At 44.0% G+C, this 18,791-nt stretch overlaps 1 protein-coding gene across 11 annotated transcripts in view; it reads left to right on the forward strand.

Moving 5' to 3' along the window:
* CSPP1 (centrosome and spindle pole associated protein 1) overlaps nt 1-18,791 on the forward strand; it is a 471,676-nt gene that overhangs the window by 348,026 nt on the left and 104,859 nt on the right. For all 11 annotated transcript variants that reach the window (XM_029591423.1, XM_029591419.1, XM_029591426.1 and 8 more), the window contains 3 exons: nt 9,646-9,750; nt 10,938-11,004; nt 14,606-14,735. In XM_029591423.1, coding sequence (XP_029447283.1) covers nt 9,646-9,750; nt 10,938-11,004; nt 14,606-14,735 — 302 coding nt within the window. The remainder of the gene's footprint in view (nt 1-9,645; nt 9,751-10,937; nt 11,005-14,605; nt 14,736-18,791) is intronic.

The following is an 18,791-nucleotide window of genomic DNA, read 5'->3' on the forward strand; positions in this document are numbered from 1 at the left end:
ACCCATGCTGAGGGGGATATTATTCTGGGAGGAGATTTCAACTTTGTGCAAAACCCTACTGCAGACTCTAGCTCGGGTAAGGTTTCAGCCGTCCAGGCGAGACGTCAATGGAGCGCTTTCATGACAGATTGGGGTCTGGTTGACATCTGGAGGGATTGTCACCCCACACTCGCTCTTATACGTTTTATTCTAGGTCACATAACACCTATACTAGGATTGATTGTTTTTTTATCTCTGCCTTGGCACAAACTAAAGCTCGGAGAACAGATATTGATAATATTACATGGTCTGACCACGCCTTAATATGAGTGGAATGTACCCTCAGAGATTCAGACCAGGGGTTCCAGCCGTGGCGTCTTAATGATAGCTTACTAAAAGACCACCAATTCGCTTCTCAGGTGGAATCACAGCTGAAAGTTTACTTTCAGGAAAATCGGACAGTTGGCATGTCCCCCCTAAAGATCTGGGAATGCTCCAAAGCAGTAATTCGGGGCACCTGTATTGCCAGGGCGGCATACTGTAATAAAGAAAGGGAAAGGCAGCGCAAGCTGTTGCTTACGGAATTAGCTTCACTTACCCAATCTCACAGTGCCACACAATCAGAAGCTACTTATCAAAAAATTATAAAGGTTAAAGATCAACTCTGCTCCATAGAAGACACTGCAGTCAGCCATTATCTCACCCTACTAAAACAGCAATTTTTTGAGGGGGGTAACAAGGCAGGTAGATACCTAGCCAGACAGTTAAGAGCCGCCCATGCACAAACAGTGGTGGCTAAAGTCCACAACTCCCATGGAGACTTAGTAACATCTACGGAGGGTATTCGGGAATCCTTTACTGAATTTTATTCCCAGTTGTATGCTTTTGATACGACAATCTCGGAGGGGGCGATTGACACATACCTACCGACTCTAGTACCAGGCCAGAAGGACTTTCTAGATAAGCCCATTGAGGCAGATGAGGTACTAAGGGCCATCAAGGCACTGAAGCCGGGTAAAGCCCCTGGTCTAGATGGCTTCACAGGTGCTTACTACCGCAAATTTGCCACACAGTTAATCACACCAATGGCTGATGCCTTCAACTCTCTCTTACATGGGGACTCATTTACTCCGGAAACTAATACGGCAGGGATAACGGTCCTAGCTAAGCCAGGGAGAGACCCCCACTAGATGTAGCTCATATCGTTGTTCACTCCCTTGTTCTTTGTAAGACATATGTTGTCATTGTTTTCTACTTGTTATAATGTAAACCGGAGTGATAAGTAATTCTGTTACCTGAACTTCGGTATAAAAAAAGTTATAAATAAATAAATAAATATTGGCCAATTTCTTTAATAAATATTGATCTGAAAATCTTGGCTAGAATACTGGCAGCTAGGCTAAATGGGATTCTACCAGGGCTGGTTCACAGTGATCAGGTAGGCTTTATCCCTGGTCGCCTAGCAGCGGATAACTTACGTAGAATCACAGACATCATAGATTTGGTTCACAGAGATAATTTGCCAGCGGCTCTCCTTGCATTAGATGTGGAAAAAGCCTTTGACTTAGTACACTGGCCATTTTTATTTAAGACCTTAAGAAATATGGGATTTGGGGACATGTTTCTTGAATGGATAGAGAAACTTTATGAACATCCCCTTGCTAAGGTAAAAACTAATGGTAGTTATGGGCCTTCTTTTGCAATTAAAAGGAGGACGAGGCAGGGGGTGCCCCTTATCCCCACTGTTATTCGCATTGTTCCTAGAACCCTTTGCCACCAGAATCCGAGGAGCAGACAATATAACAGGTATACGCTTGGGTGCTACCCACTTTAAAATATCACTGTTCGCGGACGATGTCATGCTCACTCTTACTGACCCAGAATTATCATTGAAAGGAGTTATGAGGGAGTTGGGGGGGTTCATGAAGATATCGGGTATGAAAGTTAATTATGAGAAATCTGAACTCCTTAACCTATCCCTATCACCGATGGCAGTAGGAGCTCTGCGTCAGCTTTTTCCTTTTAAATGGGCCGCCACCTCCCTTAAGTACTTAGGGGTACAGTTGGGGTCTCACACAAACAATTATATGACTTGAATTATCGTCCTCTCTTAACATCCATTCAGAGTAATCTGGACACATGGCAGAGACACACTCATTCCTGGCTGGGTCGTTTAGCGATCCTCAAAATGAATATTTTACCCAGATTTTTATATTTCTTTACCACTATTCCTATTTGTCTTCCCCCCTTCGTTGCTGAAAAAGTGGCAGCAAATTTTATGCCGGTTCATTTGGAGGCGGAGGCCGCCAAGGGTGGCGAGTACTACGCTATTTTGCTCTAAATCTAGAGGGGGACTACAACTGCCCAACTTGTCATGGTATTACTGTGCTGCCCAACTCCGTGCTTTAGTGGCCTTATACCGCATGCACGACTTGCCACAGTAGGTGAGACTTGAACAAGCTGTATTGGGTTCCTTTCCGATATCTGCAACCCCGTGGTAGCCGTGCATCTCCTGGGGCAACTCACTTTACCTCCCCTTTGCTCTGGCTATTACTTTACGGATATGGCAGAAGTGGAAGTCTGTACTAATGGGGCCCAAACCTTATTCAACCATGACATAATTATTCACTAGTTTGACTGATCCGGGAGTAGAGGGCTCTGATTCAGCTAAGAGATGGGTGATGGCGGGCATAACACGAGTGGAACATGTGTTACAACAGGGTACCATTCTCTCATGGGTGCAGCTTAAAATTCTTTACCTAATCGGCGACAGAGATTTTCTACTATTCGCTAAAATATATCATTTCAGCCACCAGTGAATCAGGAAGGGCACACTAAGAACCACAGGGACCCTATTTGAAAATTTCTGTAAACATGCCACTGCCTGTCGTGGCATTATTTCCAAAATATATGTTCTTTTAAATGGGAAAGGGAGTGCATCTCCAAAATATCGTAGTAACTGGGAATTGGATTTTCAAAAAAAGCTAGATGATCAGGAATGGGATGTCATATATACCATGGCTCATAAATGTTCTTTTTCTGCAGGGCTGCAGGAAAACTGCTATAAGTTATTATATAGATGGCACTATACTCCTATCAGATTGAATCAGTTCTCACTTGCATTCTCAGCTTCCTGCTGGAGGGGTTGTGGGGATCTGGGTTCCTATTATCATAATCAATGCCTTTTAGAATGTAACTATTTATGTATTTATCAGTGTTTTAAACTATGTAGAGTTGGTGCCGTTTACATTGGGCAAGTTAATAGCCCCGGTTTCCTTTTCAATTATTTGTTCTCTTTCGGTCTGATTTGTAATTTTTACAAGAAGGTCGGTATATAAAAATCCAAAATAAATAAACAAATAAATAAATAAATATTTGGTGGACATGCCCTAAAATAGCACAGGTATGGAAAGGAGTGTTTGCATGGTTATCCCAGATCCTAAACCGGCCAGTAGATCCGCAACCGTGGCACGCCCTTCTAGGTCTACCTATCCCAGACCGCTCAGCGGATCATCAGAAATTCATATTGCAAGTTTTTATTGCCAAAAGGGCAGAAATTGCTTCATATTGGAAACAATCGGTAACCCCTTCCTTAGCCACTATACTTTGACGCTTACACTGCTATTAACAGTTAGGTAAGAACATAAGAACATAAGAAAATGCCATACTGGGTCAGACCAAGGGTCCATCAAGCCCAGCATCCTGTTTCCAACAGTGGCCAATCCAGGCCATAAGAACCTGGCAAGTAATGGATTGACGGCCGTCCATCATGATCGCTTACCTGCCTTTCAGAAAATATGGGAACTTTTTCACAACAGGCTATGTGCCCAAGCTTAACTTTATCCCTTGTTACAGGAGAATCGCAGGAGGTATCCCTTGTTAACCCCTAGATGTTGTTTCACATAAGTGCTGCATAGTAATTCCCTACTTATATATTGCTGTACATTTGCATTTGACATCTAGATGCTTTGGGGCGGATTTTCAGAGCCCTGCTCGCGTAAATCCGCCCAAAACCGGGCGGATTTACGCGAGCAGGGCCCTGCGCGCCGGGAAGCCTATTTTACATAGGCCTCCCGGCGCGCGCAGAGCCCCGGGACTCGCGTAAGTCCCGGGGTTCTCGGAGGGGGGCGTGTCGGGGGGCGGGCCCGGTCGTCGCGGCGTTCCGGGGGCGTGTCGGCAGCGTTTTGGGGGCGGGTACGGGGCGTGGCTACGGCCCGGGGGCGTGGCCGCGCCCTCCGTACCCGCCCCCAGGTCGCGGCCCGGCGCGCAGCAGGCCCGCTGGCGCGCGGGGATTTACGTCTCCCTCCGGGAGGCGTAAATCCCCCGACAAAGGTAAGGGGGGGGTGTAGACAGGGCCGGGCGGGTGGGTTAGGTAGGGGAAGGGAGGGGAAGGTGAGGGGAGGGCAAAGGAAAGTTCCCTCCAAGGCCGCTCCGATTTCGGAGCGGCCTTGGAGGGAACGGGGGGAGGCAGCGCGGCTCGGCGCGCGCAGGCTATACAAAATCGATAGCCTTGCGCGCGCCGATCCAGGATTTTAGTGGATACGCGCGGCTCCGCGCGTATCTACTAAAATCCAGCGTACTTTTGCTTGAGTCTGATGCGCAAGCAAAAGTAGGCTGATCGCGCTTCTTTTAAAATCTACCCCTTTGTGTTCACTGATCCAACCAGATAGCTGATGACTCTGGAATAACCATGAGCTATGCGCCTTACTGATAACTAATATGCTTATCCTTACTCATTTTATTGCTCTTATTTCGCCTCTTATATGACGTATAGCATTTTGTACTTGTATTTTTTATTTTCTATTTTCTATTTCTATTTTTATTTGGCGTTATTTGTTATACTTATGCCGCTTGTAGGTTTAGAATGCATTTCTCAGTAGAGGGGGGAGGGAGGAGGAACTGGGGCATGGTCTGTTTCTTAAAAATATTGAAACTTTTTTTGTCAATTTTTCACGTCTATGTAATGTGTTTACTTTGTATGGACTAGAGATACACATATTTTTTGTGCTTGTGTTTATGTACTGATGGTTTTTGCAAATTGACAATAAAAAAAATTGTTTAAATACAAAAAAAATAAGTCACAAGACATCACACAGATCCCATTCTTCCATTAAGGTCTTCAGTCCCTGTCTATTGGCCTTAGTAGTTCCCCCTGATCCTCCACTGTTATCGAAAAATGGGTATCTTGTTATATTGAAGTCACCTCCCACTATTATAAAACCTTCTGCCCATTGCCATAGAATATTTGAAAATTTCTTCAAAAGCTTCCCTTGACCCACATTGGGACAATATATATTAGCAATGGTATAGATATCTTTCCCCATCTTAAATTTCAGAATCAGGTATCTCCCTTCCAAATCTCTTAATACCGAAACAACCTCCACCACGACGTTCTGTGAAAAAAGAATGCCTACTCCAGTGTATTTAGAAGAGGAGGAGGAGGCCGAAGCAAAAAATTGGGACGGGAAGTGTTTGGAGATTAACAATCTTTCATATCTTTTCCTTAAATGCGTTTCCTGACACAGAAGAATATCCACCTTTGAACGGACTGCATCTTGTAATAACTTTTTTCGCTTGATAAACGTTTTAAGCCCTTTTACATTCCAAGAGAGTAATTTTATATCCCCCATGATATCAGCTAAGGTAGCTCCCATACCCTCCCAAAGGCTTCTCTACCATGCTTACAATCATCCCTCCTCCCAGATACCTTAAAGTAGGAACAGATTGCTGCCCAGGTTTACCCATTGCTTCCATACCAGAACTTCCTAATTGATAAGCCTCCCCCATGTCCTCCCTGTTTTGCTCTCCCTTCTTTGTCCCGCATCAATCCCCGCCCCCCTCTCCACCAACCCTCCCTTCCCTCCCCAGCTTACGCCAACTCCTCCTCTGAGGAATAGCGTCACGTAGAGTATGTAGCAACCCCTGACCCCGCCGAGCCCCTTATTTAGCATTAGCATATGAAACCTCCCATGAACATAATTTGAAAAACCGTTAGGCAAATTGCAACTTCTAGTGATACTTTAAGGCCAAGGCCCTTTCGTCCAAGGCCCTTTCGGGCATCTATTGGCAGTGAGTTCTAAGCTCCCACCATAATCAAACAGATGAGGTGCACTTTTCAAAACCTGGCTGTATCAGGTTCTCGCATAGGAATAGATCCTCCAGAATGCCTGAGCAGTTTCTTTCCACCGCTCTGGACTCGCTGCCATCTGGTGTTGAGGTCTCTCCTGGATGTAGCTGCTAGTTGGCGTGTTCTCGTACTGGATCCATCTTGCAGATCAGCAGCTTGTAAAATCTTCAAGGCCTCATCTACCAGGCAGACCCTCGAGGAGACCCCGTTTATTGTGAAATGGAGACCAAATGGAAACAGCCACTTGTAGCGATGTCAGCACTTGCACCACCTCTTTAAATTCTCTCCTCTTTTTAATAGTCAGTGGAGATAAATCTTTGAAAATTTCTATTTTGTGCCCATGTGACTGGATATCTCTCATTTGTCTTGCTTGCATCATCACTCTTTCTTTTATAGCAAATTCGTGGAAGCAGACTACTATGTCACGTAGAAGTTTATTGGAAGCTTTAGCCAGTGCCCTATATGCTCTCGCCAACTTAATACGCTCTGGCACTGCCTCCCCTTCACCAGAATGCAGTTTAAGGCTGCAAATACCTGTTATAACGTTTTGGCAGTCCATATAAGCCTGATCTTCCGGGATGCCTCTGAATCTTAGGTTATTTCTTGTGGAGCAATTCTCCAGATCCTCCACCCAGTCTTGTAGCTTTATATTTTCAGCTCGAATCTCTTGAACAGATTGCTCTGCCTCCTCTGCCATTGTTTCCTGATCAGCTTGCCTCTGCTCCACTGTTTCTAGGCGTTGCCCTATCTCTGAACACTCAGTTCTTAATTCAGCGACAGTGGAGTATAACTCCTGCTTCCAAAGCCCCATATCAGCTCTTAACTCGCTGAACCATTTTTGGAAATCGGCTCTGGAGAGGGATAGGTCCGCACTTTGTGTGGCGCTGCTGTTACATTCTCCCCCTAACTCGCTGTTTGCTGCAGCGGCAGCATTTCATTTTAGGCTCCCTGCTTGATTTTGCTGCCATCAGGTCGAAAGAAACTGTTTAAAATGTAGAGCTTTGTTACATACCAACATCGCTAGAATGGTAGGCAGCTGGGGAGATGCAAAAAGGTTTTCACGAGGCACTGATGGCTTTTTATCGGGAGGGATTTTCTAGATCGGGGCCCGGAGGTATCTGTTCAAGCCGCCATCTGTCGGCGTGACGTCACTTCCCCCCATTGATGATTACTTTTGTACAATAGAGCAGCTTTAATCTGAAAAGGTGGACTAGGCACGTTCCAGACGCAAGTTCCAAATAATGAGTTTTCTGTTTAATGAATTTTGTATAATGGAAAATTTTTCAAATAACAGACATATTCAGAAAGTAGTTATCTTCCATTTCCAAGAATGATAAACCTTTAGTGTCTTCTTTGTTGCATGTGGGAAGGATAACAATAGCTTATTTTTGGAAAACTTCCCCTCGGGTGCCCCATTGGAAAAATGTAATTTCAAAAATTGCAGTGCTTGAACGTATTACTTTTGCTTTAAAAGGTAAATCTTCAAAGTATGATGGGGTTTGGGGAAAATATTGGAACTGGCATCAATTATCCTTGTGATCTATGCCTGTTTGGGTATACAGGTCTACTTACTGATGTAATCCCTATTGTTATAGACTGTTGTCTTCTGTGTCTTTTCTTGCTTATAAATAAAGAGTTAAAAAAAAAAAAAAAGAAAGTTAGCTTAATAATAATAGACAATTATGGAACACAGGCCGAAACTCCTGAATTTTTTGGATTTAAGGTGTTGTACTATATTATCCAGTGTTGGTCTTTGAGTTGAAATATAAACTTTGTAACATCTTATGAGAAACATTTTGGAGAAAGAAGAAAGGGCAAACATTTGGGGGAAAAACCGTGTCAAGTTATTAATCTTGAATACTAATATAAAGATGAGTTATGATAGCCCACACTGCTGAGAAGCAGTTAGTATGATCCATAATATATCGGGCTTGGTAGTGTATTCGTCAGTGCTCGCACATGTTCCCCAGCCTGCCGATAGATGGTGCTATAATATATCAGACTTGGTAGTGTGTCCGTCAGTGCTTGCGCATGTTCCCCAGCCTGCCGATAGATGGTGCACGTGGCTCCCTGGCCACCTTGGAGGCTCAAACACGCCGTACAGTGGCCATGTCACAACACCAGCTACAAGAGGTACTCATGGGGGAATTCAGTGCTACTGCGGAATGCAGATTTTGCGCAGAATTCCTCCTTCCCGCAGATTTCCTCCCTCATCTCGCCGATTTCCTTCCTTGCCGGAAGATTATTCAAAACCGGAAGGACAGCAGCAATCGCGGGACAGGCAGAAAATAGCAGAGACCCTGGCATGCCGCAAACGGAGCACGTCTCGCAGCACACACTCTGTCCGCGGCTAAGATGAAGGCCCGGTGCACCATTCGCGGCAAAAAGGGAAGGCCCCCGTGTGCTGCGATCGGTGCGGCTGGGCCTTCATCTTTGCCGCGAACGGAGCGTGTGCCACGGGATGCGCTCCGTTCACAGCATGCCGGGGTCTCCGCTGCTATTTTCTGCTCAAGGCGAAAATGGAAGGCTCCCGTGTGCTGGGAACGGTGTGCCGGGCCTTCATCTTCGCCGCGAACGGCGTGCCGGGCCTTCTTCTTCACCGCAAACGGTGCGGGTCCCGCGGCATGCCGGTGAGAGAGAATGTGTGTTGGGTAGGGGAGGGTGAGAGAGAGCAGGAGGGTGTGAGAGAGAGCATGGGGGGGGGGGTGCCGGTGAGAGAGAATGTGTGTGTGACGGGGGGGGGGGGGGGGTGACAGAGAGCATGGTTGATAAGAGTGGGGTGGGGAGGGTGTGTGAGAGAGCATGGGAGGTAAGAGAGGGTGGGTGGGCGGATGCTTGAGTGTGGGTTTCAGAGAGAGGGAGCCTATATGAGGGGAGGGGGATGCCAGTGAGAGAGAATGTTTGTGCGAGAGAGGAGAGGGGGTGTGGGGGAATGCGAGAGACAGCTTGATAAATAAACTTTGCCAGCCCTGGCTTTAGCAAATGTGCCTCCACGTCCCTTACCCTGGGTGAAAACAATTTAGTTTTTCCTTATCAGCTAACGCTTCCATACAAGAGCATATGTGCCAATAAAAAGGCTCGCCGCCTGGGTGTAGAACGGGTACAGTTGCTAGTTGATATATATTGATTATTAATGGTTGTGCTACATTTTTAAATTGTAGTTTTATATCAAAATATTTGTGGATTGGAATCTGTTATGTCTTTTGTGAAAATAAATATAAATAAAAATAAAACAACAAAAACATTCCAAATTCACATTTATATGTTTTCTTTGCATCTAAAGTAGGGCTTTCCAAACTTGTCCTGCTGAACCCATAGACAATTGGGTTTTCAGAATATCCAACATATATATGCATGAGAGAAATCTGCATGTATTGGAGATCCAGCACATACAAATTTATCTCATGCATATTCATTGGGAATCCCCTGAAAACCCAACAAGCTGTGGGGTCACCAAGACAGGCTTGGAAAGCACTGAACTTATCTTTTAATTAAAAGATCACTAAATATGTGATCATGTAACGCTGCATGTCTTTCAGATTCCTAGGCAGCCATCTCCAGTGATTCCCACTCTCCAAAGCAAGATCGCCTCCAAGATCCAGAGGTCTCCTTCCTCAGACAGCCAGTTAGCTGTTTTTGCACAAGTATGGGATTTTCTTTATTACTTATTTCAGTTTTGCACATACAGTTGTGCCCATAAGTTTACATACCTCTGGCAGAATTTGTAAGATGTATAACATTATAAGAAAACATGAGTGATCAGACAAAATACGTCTGTTATTTTTAATGTGTTTCAAATGAAACAATTTTATGCATCACAGAATACCCAGTCATTAAACAAATCATAGCAATAAAGGAAATAATACAATGATCCTATTCAAAAGTTTACATACCCTTAGTGCTTAATATTGTGTATTGCCCCCTTTTGCATCAATAATGGCTTGCAGTCTTTTGTGATAGTTGTGAATGAGGCCCTTTATTTTCTCATGTGGAAAAGCTGCCCATTCCTCCTGGCAAAAAGCCTTCAGATCCTGTAAATTCTTTGTTGCCTAGCATGAACTGCATGTATTTGAGTTCTCTCCAAAGTGCCATCTCAACCTGTGTGTCTCAACTTGAGTGTATATTATCAGCCCAAACATTCAAATGTCTGCAAACTTTTGACAGGGCTATTCATGATACAACACCCTAGGGTGGTAGACTCAGGAGCAATATCAGAACATTTTTATCATAGAAAGGGTGGTGGTTGTCTGGAATGCACTCCTGGAGGTGCTGAAGACAAAATGTTTCTGGAATTCACAAAAGCAGGAGATAAACTCAGAGCATAGAAACAAAGCACTAGGTTAAACTATGGAAACAAAATACTTGAGTGAACTGCAGGTAGTGGCGGTTCAGCCCAAAACAGCATTGACTGCATTGTGCTTCCAAGAAATCATGGGCGTGACCTGCATGAAGAGGCAGTTACAACCCTAAACACCTTGCTGGACAGACTGGATGGACCATTTTTGTCCAGGAACAAATTCAGCCACATAAGAGGGTGACGTCGTCCGATGGTGCCAACACAAACATGTTCCCTGAGCTTAGAAAGACAAAGTATATCTGGAGCAGAATCCTGTTTAAGTATGCCTTTAGAGAGTTTTATAGTAATCTGTTTAGAGTCTGTTGTTCGCTTTCAAGGAAAAGGAAACATTTCCTCTGCACTGAATATTTTAAAAAAGGATTTGTAAGGATGAATTATTGAGAACTTGCCTAATACTTAAATACTTTGAACCCTTTTTGTCATTTGAGATGCTGGCTTATATATCTTTATGTATTAAATTGTTTCGCTGCACAGGATCAAGTACGTTCCAGGGCACAATCTCCTCCTGTTCCAGCAAGAAGAAACCAGCTGCGTGCAAATGGTAAACGCTTTCCTATTTTCTGTACTCAAAATTACCATTCTCACAAATGTTCCTATTTCTTTCATATTTTCCTTCTGCTTCCATACCCTGAGCCATTTGACACACTCATGCTTCAGGCAATAAACAGCATCCAAAGACACCAAGACATTTTCAGATAATTCTGGAAATACAGACACTACAGCTTTACTTAGCGATCTTTTGAGATAACATGAAATTCACAGCTGTGATACTGAATTCTCAAACATATATTAGTTACATTTTTATAGCAGAATATGGCCACCTTTTAGCATTTAGTCAAACTGGTAACATGTAACATTGTAATTTTAAAGTGTGTGTGTTTGGATTGGAGAGTGGAGGCTGTTGTCTTTTTTTCTGGGCTGGCCCAGTCTACTCATTTGTGGTCAGAATAAGCTATCTGTGTAGGGATCTTATACCTCCAGGAGAAACACTTACTGTAAAGCAGAAATGACTATGCATTCTTCAGTGGCAGCATGCAAGGATTCTTTATTTGGGAAACAGGGATAGAAAAACAATAAACATTATGTATACAGTTACAGGTGATTGTGCTCGTGTGACCAGACACAATAGGCATGTTGGAAGATGGAGACTCGGACTCACTAGTATAGGTTACAATCCTATCAAGGTAATCTTTTCAGTCCCATCTCTTCCCAGCAAGAACAGGAGATGTACCCGAGGAATGATAATCCCTTGTTTTCTGGAGGATGACCTTTTGCTATTGGTCCTCCGAGAGAGACAAGGGAAAGTATGAACAATGTTACCAGTCAACCAAAAAATGACCCATCAGCTTCCAGTCTCAGTAGGTTATAACTGGCTATGTAATGCAGGCCACAATGGGTGGGGATGTCAGAGAAGTCAGAAAAGCTAAATTAATTTTCCTGGGAAATAAAATGGAAATTAGAAAATGTTGAGTTTTGGATCTTTTAAATAATAGCTATTTTTTGTTTAAATTAATGTTAGCTGAAAGTAAAAATTGTAGGTTAAGAACATAAGAACATGCCCATATTGGGTCAGACCAAGGGTCCATCAAGCCCAGCATCCTGTTTCCAACAGTGGCCATTCCAGGCCATAAGAACCTGGCAAGTACCCAAAAACTAAGTCTATTCCATGTTACCGTTGCTAGTAATGGCAGTGGCTATTTTCCAAGTCAACTTAATTAATAGCAGGTAATGGACTTCTCCTCCAAGAACTTATCCAATCCTTTTTTAAACACAGCTATACTAACTGCACTAACCACATCCTCTGGCAACAAATTCCAGAGTTTAATTGTGCGTTGAGTAAAAAAGAACTTTCTCTGATTAGTTTTAAATGTGCCCCATGCTAACTTCATGGAGTGCCCCCTAGTCTTTCTATTATCCAAAAGAGTAAATAACCGATTCACATCTACCCGTTCTAGACCTCTCATGATTTTAAACACCTCTATCATATCCCCCCTCAGCCGTCTCTTCTCCAAGCTGAGTAAACCTAACCTCTTTAGTCTTTCCTCATAGGGGAGCTGTTCCATTCCCCTTATCATTTTGGTAGCCCTTCTCTGTACCTTCTCCATAATTATATCTTTTTTGAGATGCGGCGACCAGAATTGTACACAGTATTCAAGGTGCGGTCTCACCATGGAGCGATACAGAGGCATTATGACATTTTCCGTTTTATTCACCATTCCCTTTCTAATAACTCCCAACATTCTGTTTGCTTTTTTGACTGCCGCAGCACACTGAACAGACGATTTCAATGTGTTATCCACTATGATGCCTAGATCTCTTTCTTGGGTTGTATGGAACCTAACATTGTGTAACTATAGCATGGGTTATATTTCCCTATATGCATCACCTTGCACTTATCCACATTAAATTTCATCTGCCATTTAGATGCCCAATTTTCCAGTCTCATAAGGTCTTCCTGCAATTTATCACAATCTGCTTGTGATTTAATTACTCTGAACAATTTTGTATCATCTGCAAATTTGATTATCTCACTCGGCGTATTTCTTTCCAGATCATTTATAAATATATTGAAAAGTAAGTGTCCCAAAACAGATCCCTGAGGCACTCCACTGCCCACTCCCTTCCACTGAGAAAATTGTCCATTTAATCCTACTCTCTGTTTCCTGTCTTTTAGCCAGTTTGCAATCCACAAAAGGACATCACCACTTATCCCATGACTTTTTACTTTTCATAGAAGCCTCTCATGAGGAACTTTGTCAAACGCCTTCTGAAAATCCAAGTATACTATATCTACCGGTTCACCTTTATCCACATGTTTATTAACTCCTTCAAAAAAGTGAAGCAGATTTGTGAGGCAAGACTTGCCTTGGGTAAAGCCATTCTGACTTTGTTCCATTAAACCATGTCTTTCTATATGTTCTGTGATTTTAATGTTTAGAACACTTTCCACTATTTTTCCTGGCACTGAAGTCAGGCTAACCGGTCTGTAGTTACCCGGATCGCCCCTGGAGCCCTTTTTAAATATTGAGATTACATTAGCTATCCTCCAGTCTTCAGGTACAATGGATGATTTTAATGATAGGTTACAAATTTTACTAATAGGTCTGAAATTTCATTTTTTAGTTCCTTCAGAACTCTGGGGTGTATGCCATCCGGTCCAGGTGATTTACTACTCTTCAGTTTGTCAATCAGGTCTACCACATCTTCTAGGTTCACCGTGATTTGATTCAGTCCATCTGAATCATTACCCATGAAAACCTTCTCCATTACGTGTACCTCCCCAACATCCTCTTCAGTAAACACTGAAGCAAAGAAATCATTTAATCTTTCCGCGATGGCCTTATCTTCTCTAAGTGCCCCTTTAACCCCTCGATCATCTAACGGTCCAACTGACTCCCTCACAGGCTTTCTGCTTCGGATATATTTTAAAAGGTTTTTACATTGAGTTTTTGCCTCTATGGCCAACTTCTTTTCAAATTCTCTCTTAGCCTGTCTTATCAATGTTTTACTTTTAACTTGCCAACGTTTATGCATTATCCTATTTTCTTCTGTTGGATCCTTCTTCCAATTTTTGAATGAAGATCTTTTGGCTAAAATAGCTTCTTTCACCTCCCCTTTTAACCATGCCAGTAATCGTTTTGCCTTCTTTCCACCTTTCTTAATGTGTGGAATACATCTGGACTGTGCTTCTAGAATGGTATTTTTTAACAATGACCACGCCTCTTGCACAATTTTTACTTTTGTAGCTGCTCCTTTCAGTTTTTTTCTAACAATTTTTCTCATTTTATCAAAGTTTCCCTTTTGAAAGTTTAGCACGAGAGCCATGGATTTGCATACTGTTCCTCTTCCAGTCATTAATTCAAATTTGATCATATTATGATCACTATTGCCAAGCGGCCCCACCACCGTTACCTCTCTCACCAAGTCCTGTGCTCCGCTGAGAATTAGATCTAAAATTGCTCCCTCTCTCGTCTGTTCCTGAACCAATTGCTCCATAAAGCTATCATTTATTCCATCCAGGAACGTTATCTCTCTAGCGTGTCCCGATGATACATTTACCCAGTCAGTATTGGTTATATGTTTCAGAATCTTGTTCTTTTAACCTATGGTTGTTTCATACTTACATCTTTGTTAAATTTTAGAGGAAAAGAAGAATGTGATCAGCGAACTGTCAGAATTGAGGAAACAACTCCGAAGTGAGCAGCGTCGATTAGAGGGTCAATTGTTAGATGTGGATAGGGAAATTGAATCCTCTCCAGTTACTCTGGGCAGGTAGGAATTAATTCAATACTCCCAAAGCCTGATAATGTAGACTTATCTTCCATGACATACCTTCCCCTCCAGCAATAGAACATCTTTTTCCAGCAAATCAAACTGCTGGATGATATTTCATCTGCATGAGTAAAGCAGTATTTTGTAGAGTGAAAATCATAGAACTGCCTGAATTAAAAAATAGATGTCTTGAACAAGTTTGTGAAAGAGATGATGGAATGAAACTACAATGTTTACGTAAACTTCTACAAAATATGACTTCTTACATTATAAGAGGCATTGCAGAAATCAGCTGTGAGTTGTACATTTGGAATGGTATCATTGCTATTTGTTGAAAAGGTAACATAAGAAAGCTTTTGTTGTAAACGGTTTTTATTGGTAACAGTGCACCAAGCAAGAAATCACAGCAAATACAGTTATAGAGTACAACATAACTCAGGCAGAACGATGTGATCAAAACAATAAATAACATATGCGAAATTCAACCTGCCCCTGATACCTTTTCAATAATCAAAGAGAGAACAGCCCCATCCCACCCCCACCCCCACCCCCCACCCTTACCTCCCCCCCTCCCCCCCCAGGACCAGACCAATCAAAGACATAGCCAGATTAAGGTTCAAATTTCAGGCAGTAAATAGTCAAGGAAACAAAGAGTGTTCACCCACATAGCAAGGACCCACCCTTTCATAACAAGGTGAAAAGACCTAAGAAAGGACATTGGAGTTGTAGGGGACGGCAGGGGGCCTACTTAATTAAGGAGGTGCAAGAGTCCTGAGCCTGTAACCAGTCAATATATGGGCACCAAACCTTTTGAAAGTCCACCAGCCTATCCTGGTGCAATGCTGTTAGTTGATATAACCGGTAATACGTGTGCAACCGATGCTGAATAGCCGCCAAAGTCGGTGCCCGTTCTTGCTTCCAGTGAAGGGCGATTTCCGCTCTGGTCGCTATGAAGATCTGCAACACCAATTTCTGTTCCACACCAGTAATGCCGGTTATTGGTAATCCCAACAGAGCGTGCCACGGTTCCACTGAGACTGGTATACGTAGAGCTTTAGCAAGCCAATCCAAGACTGTCTTCCAGCAGTGAGAAATTTTAGGGCATTGCCACCACATGTGCAAGTAGGTACCTCTATCCGTACAACCTCTCCAACATAGGTCAGGAACGTCCGGTGCAAATTTGTGAAGAGAAATTGGAGTGTAATGCCATCTGTAAATGAGTTTATAACAATTTTCTTGGAGCCCCGCGGATATGGAGCATTTACGAGCCACCATGTATATTTGCTCCCAATCCTCGTCCTGCAATACCGCAGGAAAGTCAGTCTCCCATTGCCTCTGATGCCGCGGCGCGCCCAGGCGCCGTCCGTTGAAAATGGCATAAATCTTTGAGATAACTCCACGAATAACAGAGGCATGCTTACAGATAGACTCAAACAGTGTTCCAATAGTGCGGAGAGAACCATTACGGATCCCCCTGCTGGAAAAATGGCATAGCTTGGCATAAAGAAAAAAGTCAATCCAATCAAGATTATACACAGTGCTTAATTGCTCTTTAGTTAGTAGTGCCCCTTGTTGAAACACATGACCCAGTTTCCAGACACCAGCTTGGCGCCATGTCTTTTGACCCCCAGAACCTTCCCTCCATGGTGTAACCACATCCGTGAATAAATGAGACATCAAGGAGAACTGCTCCGGCCCCACCAAAGCCCGTCGCCATTGCTTCCATACCCGTAATGTAGTGCCCAGCGCATACGCCACCACTAGTTCCGAAGCTTTAGGGAGGGAAGGTTGCCAAGGGATGGCATCAATAGGAAACCGACCCAAACAAGCCTGTTCTAATTTAACCCATTGTGGCGTATTGGTAGTGCTATGCAGAGCAACCATAGCTCGCAGTTGAGCCGCCCCGTAATACCAAAGAAGGTTGGGAACCTGCAACCCTCCCCTCAGTCTAGACTGAAACAGTGTGGCCCGAGCAATCCGTGGAGGCCGTCTCCGCCAGATAAATTGACCCAGCACTTGTTGCCAATTCTGGAGCAATTTACTAGGAAGATAAATGGGTATAGTAGTGAAAAAATATAAAAAACGCGGCAAGATGTTCATTTTAATAACGGCTAGTCTGCCCAGCCATGAATGGGAGTGCTCCAGCCAGCTGTCCAAATCAGCCTGTATCTTAGCCATAAGCGGTTTATAGTTCAAATCAAACAGAGAATCATTGCGAGGACCCAGACGGACACCTAAATATTTTAGGGATGCAGTCGTCCATTTAAATGGAAAACGCTTTTGCAGGAGCAGAGCGTCCGAGGCCGAGAGCGTTAAGTTTAAAATTTCAGATTTGTCATAATTAATTTTCATACCTGACCTTGCCGTGAATTCACTCAACTCCTTCATGACCATAGGAAGAGAGCTATCCGGATCTTTAATGGTAAACATGACATCATCTGCAAACAGGGAGATTTTGAACTGATCATCCCCTTTCTGGAACCCTCTAATGACCTCATTGTTCCGGACACGTATCGCAAATGGTTCCAGGAATAAGGCAAATAATAGAGGAGATAAAGGGCACCCTTGCCTCGTTCCCCGCTGAATAGAGAATTGCGGCCCGTAGCTCCCGTTAACCTTCACCCTGGCTACTGGGTTGGCATATAATTGACGCAACCAGATAATAAAGCTAGTCCCAAAGCCCATCGCCTGCAAGGTTTGAAACAAGAAATCCCAGTGAACCAGGTCGAACGCCTTTTCGGCGTCTAGTGCTAGGAGGATAGCGGCATGATCTTCCCTGTGGACCAGATCTATAATATCCACGATCCTGCGCACATTATCCGCAGCCAGACGGCCCGGAACAAAGCCTACCTGATCATTATGGATGAGCCCTGGCAAAACCCCGTTTAATCGAGCCGCCAGGACCCGAGCCAGTATCTTCAAATCTATATTAATCAGCGAGATCGGCCTGTAAGACCCGCAAAGGGTTGGGTCCCTCCCCGGCTTAGCAAGCACAGTGATACCGGCAGTATTGGCGTCCACCGTAAAAGCCGAGCCATGCAAAAGGGAATTAAATGCTTGCGCCATGGGCTCCGCTACCACATCAGCCATTTTGCGATAGTAGCTACCAGTAAAGCCATCCAGTCCGGGAGCCTTGCCCGGCTTCAACCTTTTAATGGCCGCCAACACCTCGTGAGTAGTGATAGGTTTATCGAGAAATGTTTGTTGGACAGGCGTAATGTGGGGCAGAGGAACTGTCCCCAAATAGTCTTGTACATCCCCAGCCCGTATGGAATCATCCCGGGTGTATAATTGAGAGTAAAAGTCAGTAAAAGCCTGACGGATGTCCTCGGAAGCAGTCACCGTTGTCCCTCCCCCGTTAGATATCTTAGCAATAACTGTGTGTGCCCGCGCCGCTCTCAACTGCCTGGCCAGAAATTTACCAGCTTTGTTCCCCCCTTCAAAATACTGCTGTTTTAACAGCATAAGGGAATGACTGATAGCAGAATCCTCTAACTGCTGAAGCTGGGACCTCACGGCAAGGATTTTCTGGTATAACCTGGGAGATTGTGACTGACTATGCTGTTTTGTTAATTCGGCTAGTTCCACTAGCAAATGCTGCTGGCGCGCATTGCGCTCCCTATTGCAATGCGCAGACCTCGCAATGCAATGCCCCCGGATCACAGCTTTGGAGCACTCCCACACCGTCAAGGGAGACATGCCCTCAGTTTGATTAACCTGAAAAAAATCTTTAAGATGGGATATCAGAGTAGTGGCGAAAGAGGGATCCGCTAATAAGCTATCATTAAGCCGTCAGGACCGTAGGCCACCCCCCGAATCGCTTAACCGACAGACCAACCAAACTGGAGCATGATCAGACCATGTAATAGGATCTATATCTATGTTACGTACCCGCGGCTGAAGGGTAGCGGAAGTGAAAAAATAGTCGATACGGGTGTAGGTGGAGTGTGGGCAGGAGTAAAATGTATAAGACCTGGAGTGCTCATGTCGGGATCTCCAGCTGTCCACCAAACCCCATTTATTCATTACCTCTCGCCAGACTTTTCGGGCGTCTGC

The sequence above is a fragment of the Rhinatrema bivittatum genome, chromosome 2 (assembly GCF_901001135.1).
Source record: "Rhinatrema bivittatum chromosome 2, aRhiBiv1.1, whole genome shotgun sequence".
Classification (NCBI taxonomy): Eukaryota; Metazoa; Chordata; class Amphibia; order Gymnophiona; family Rhinatrematidae; genus Rhinatrema; species Rhinatrema bivittatum.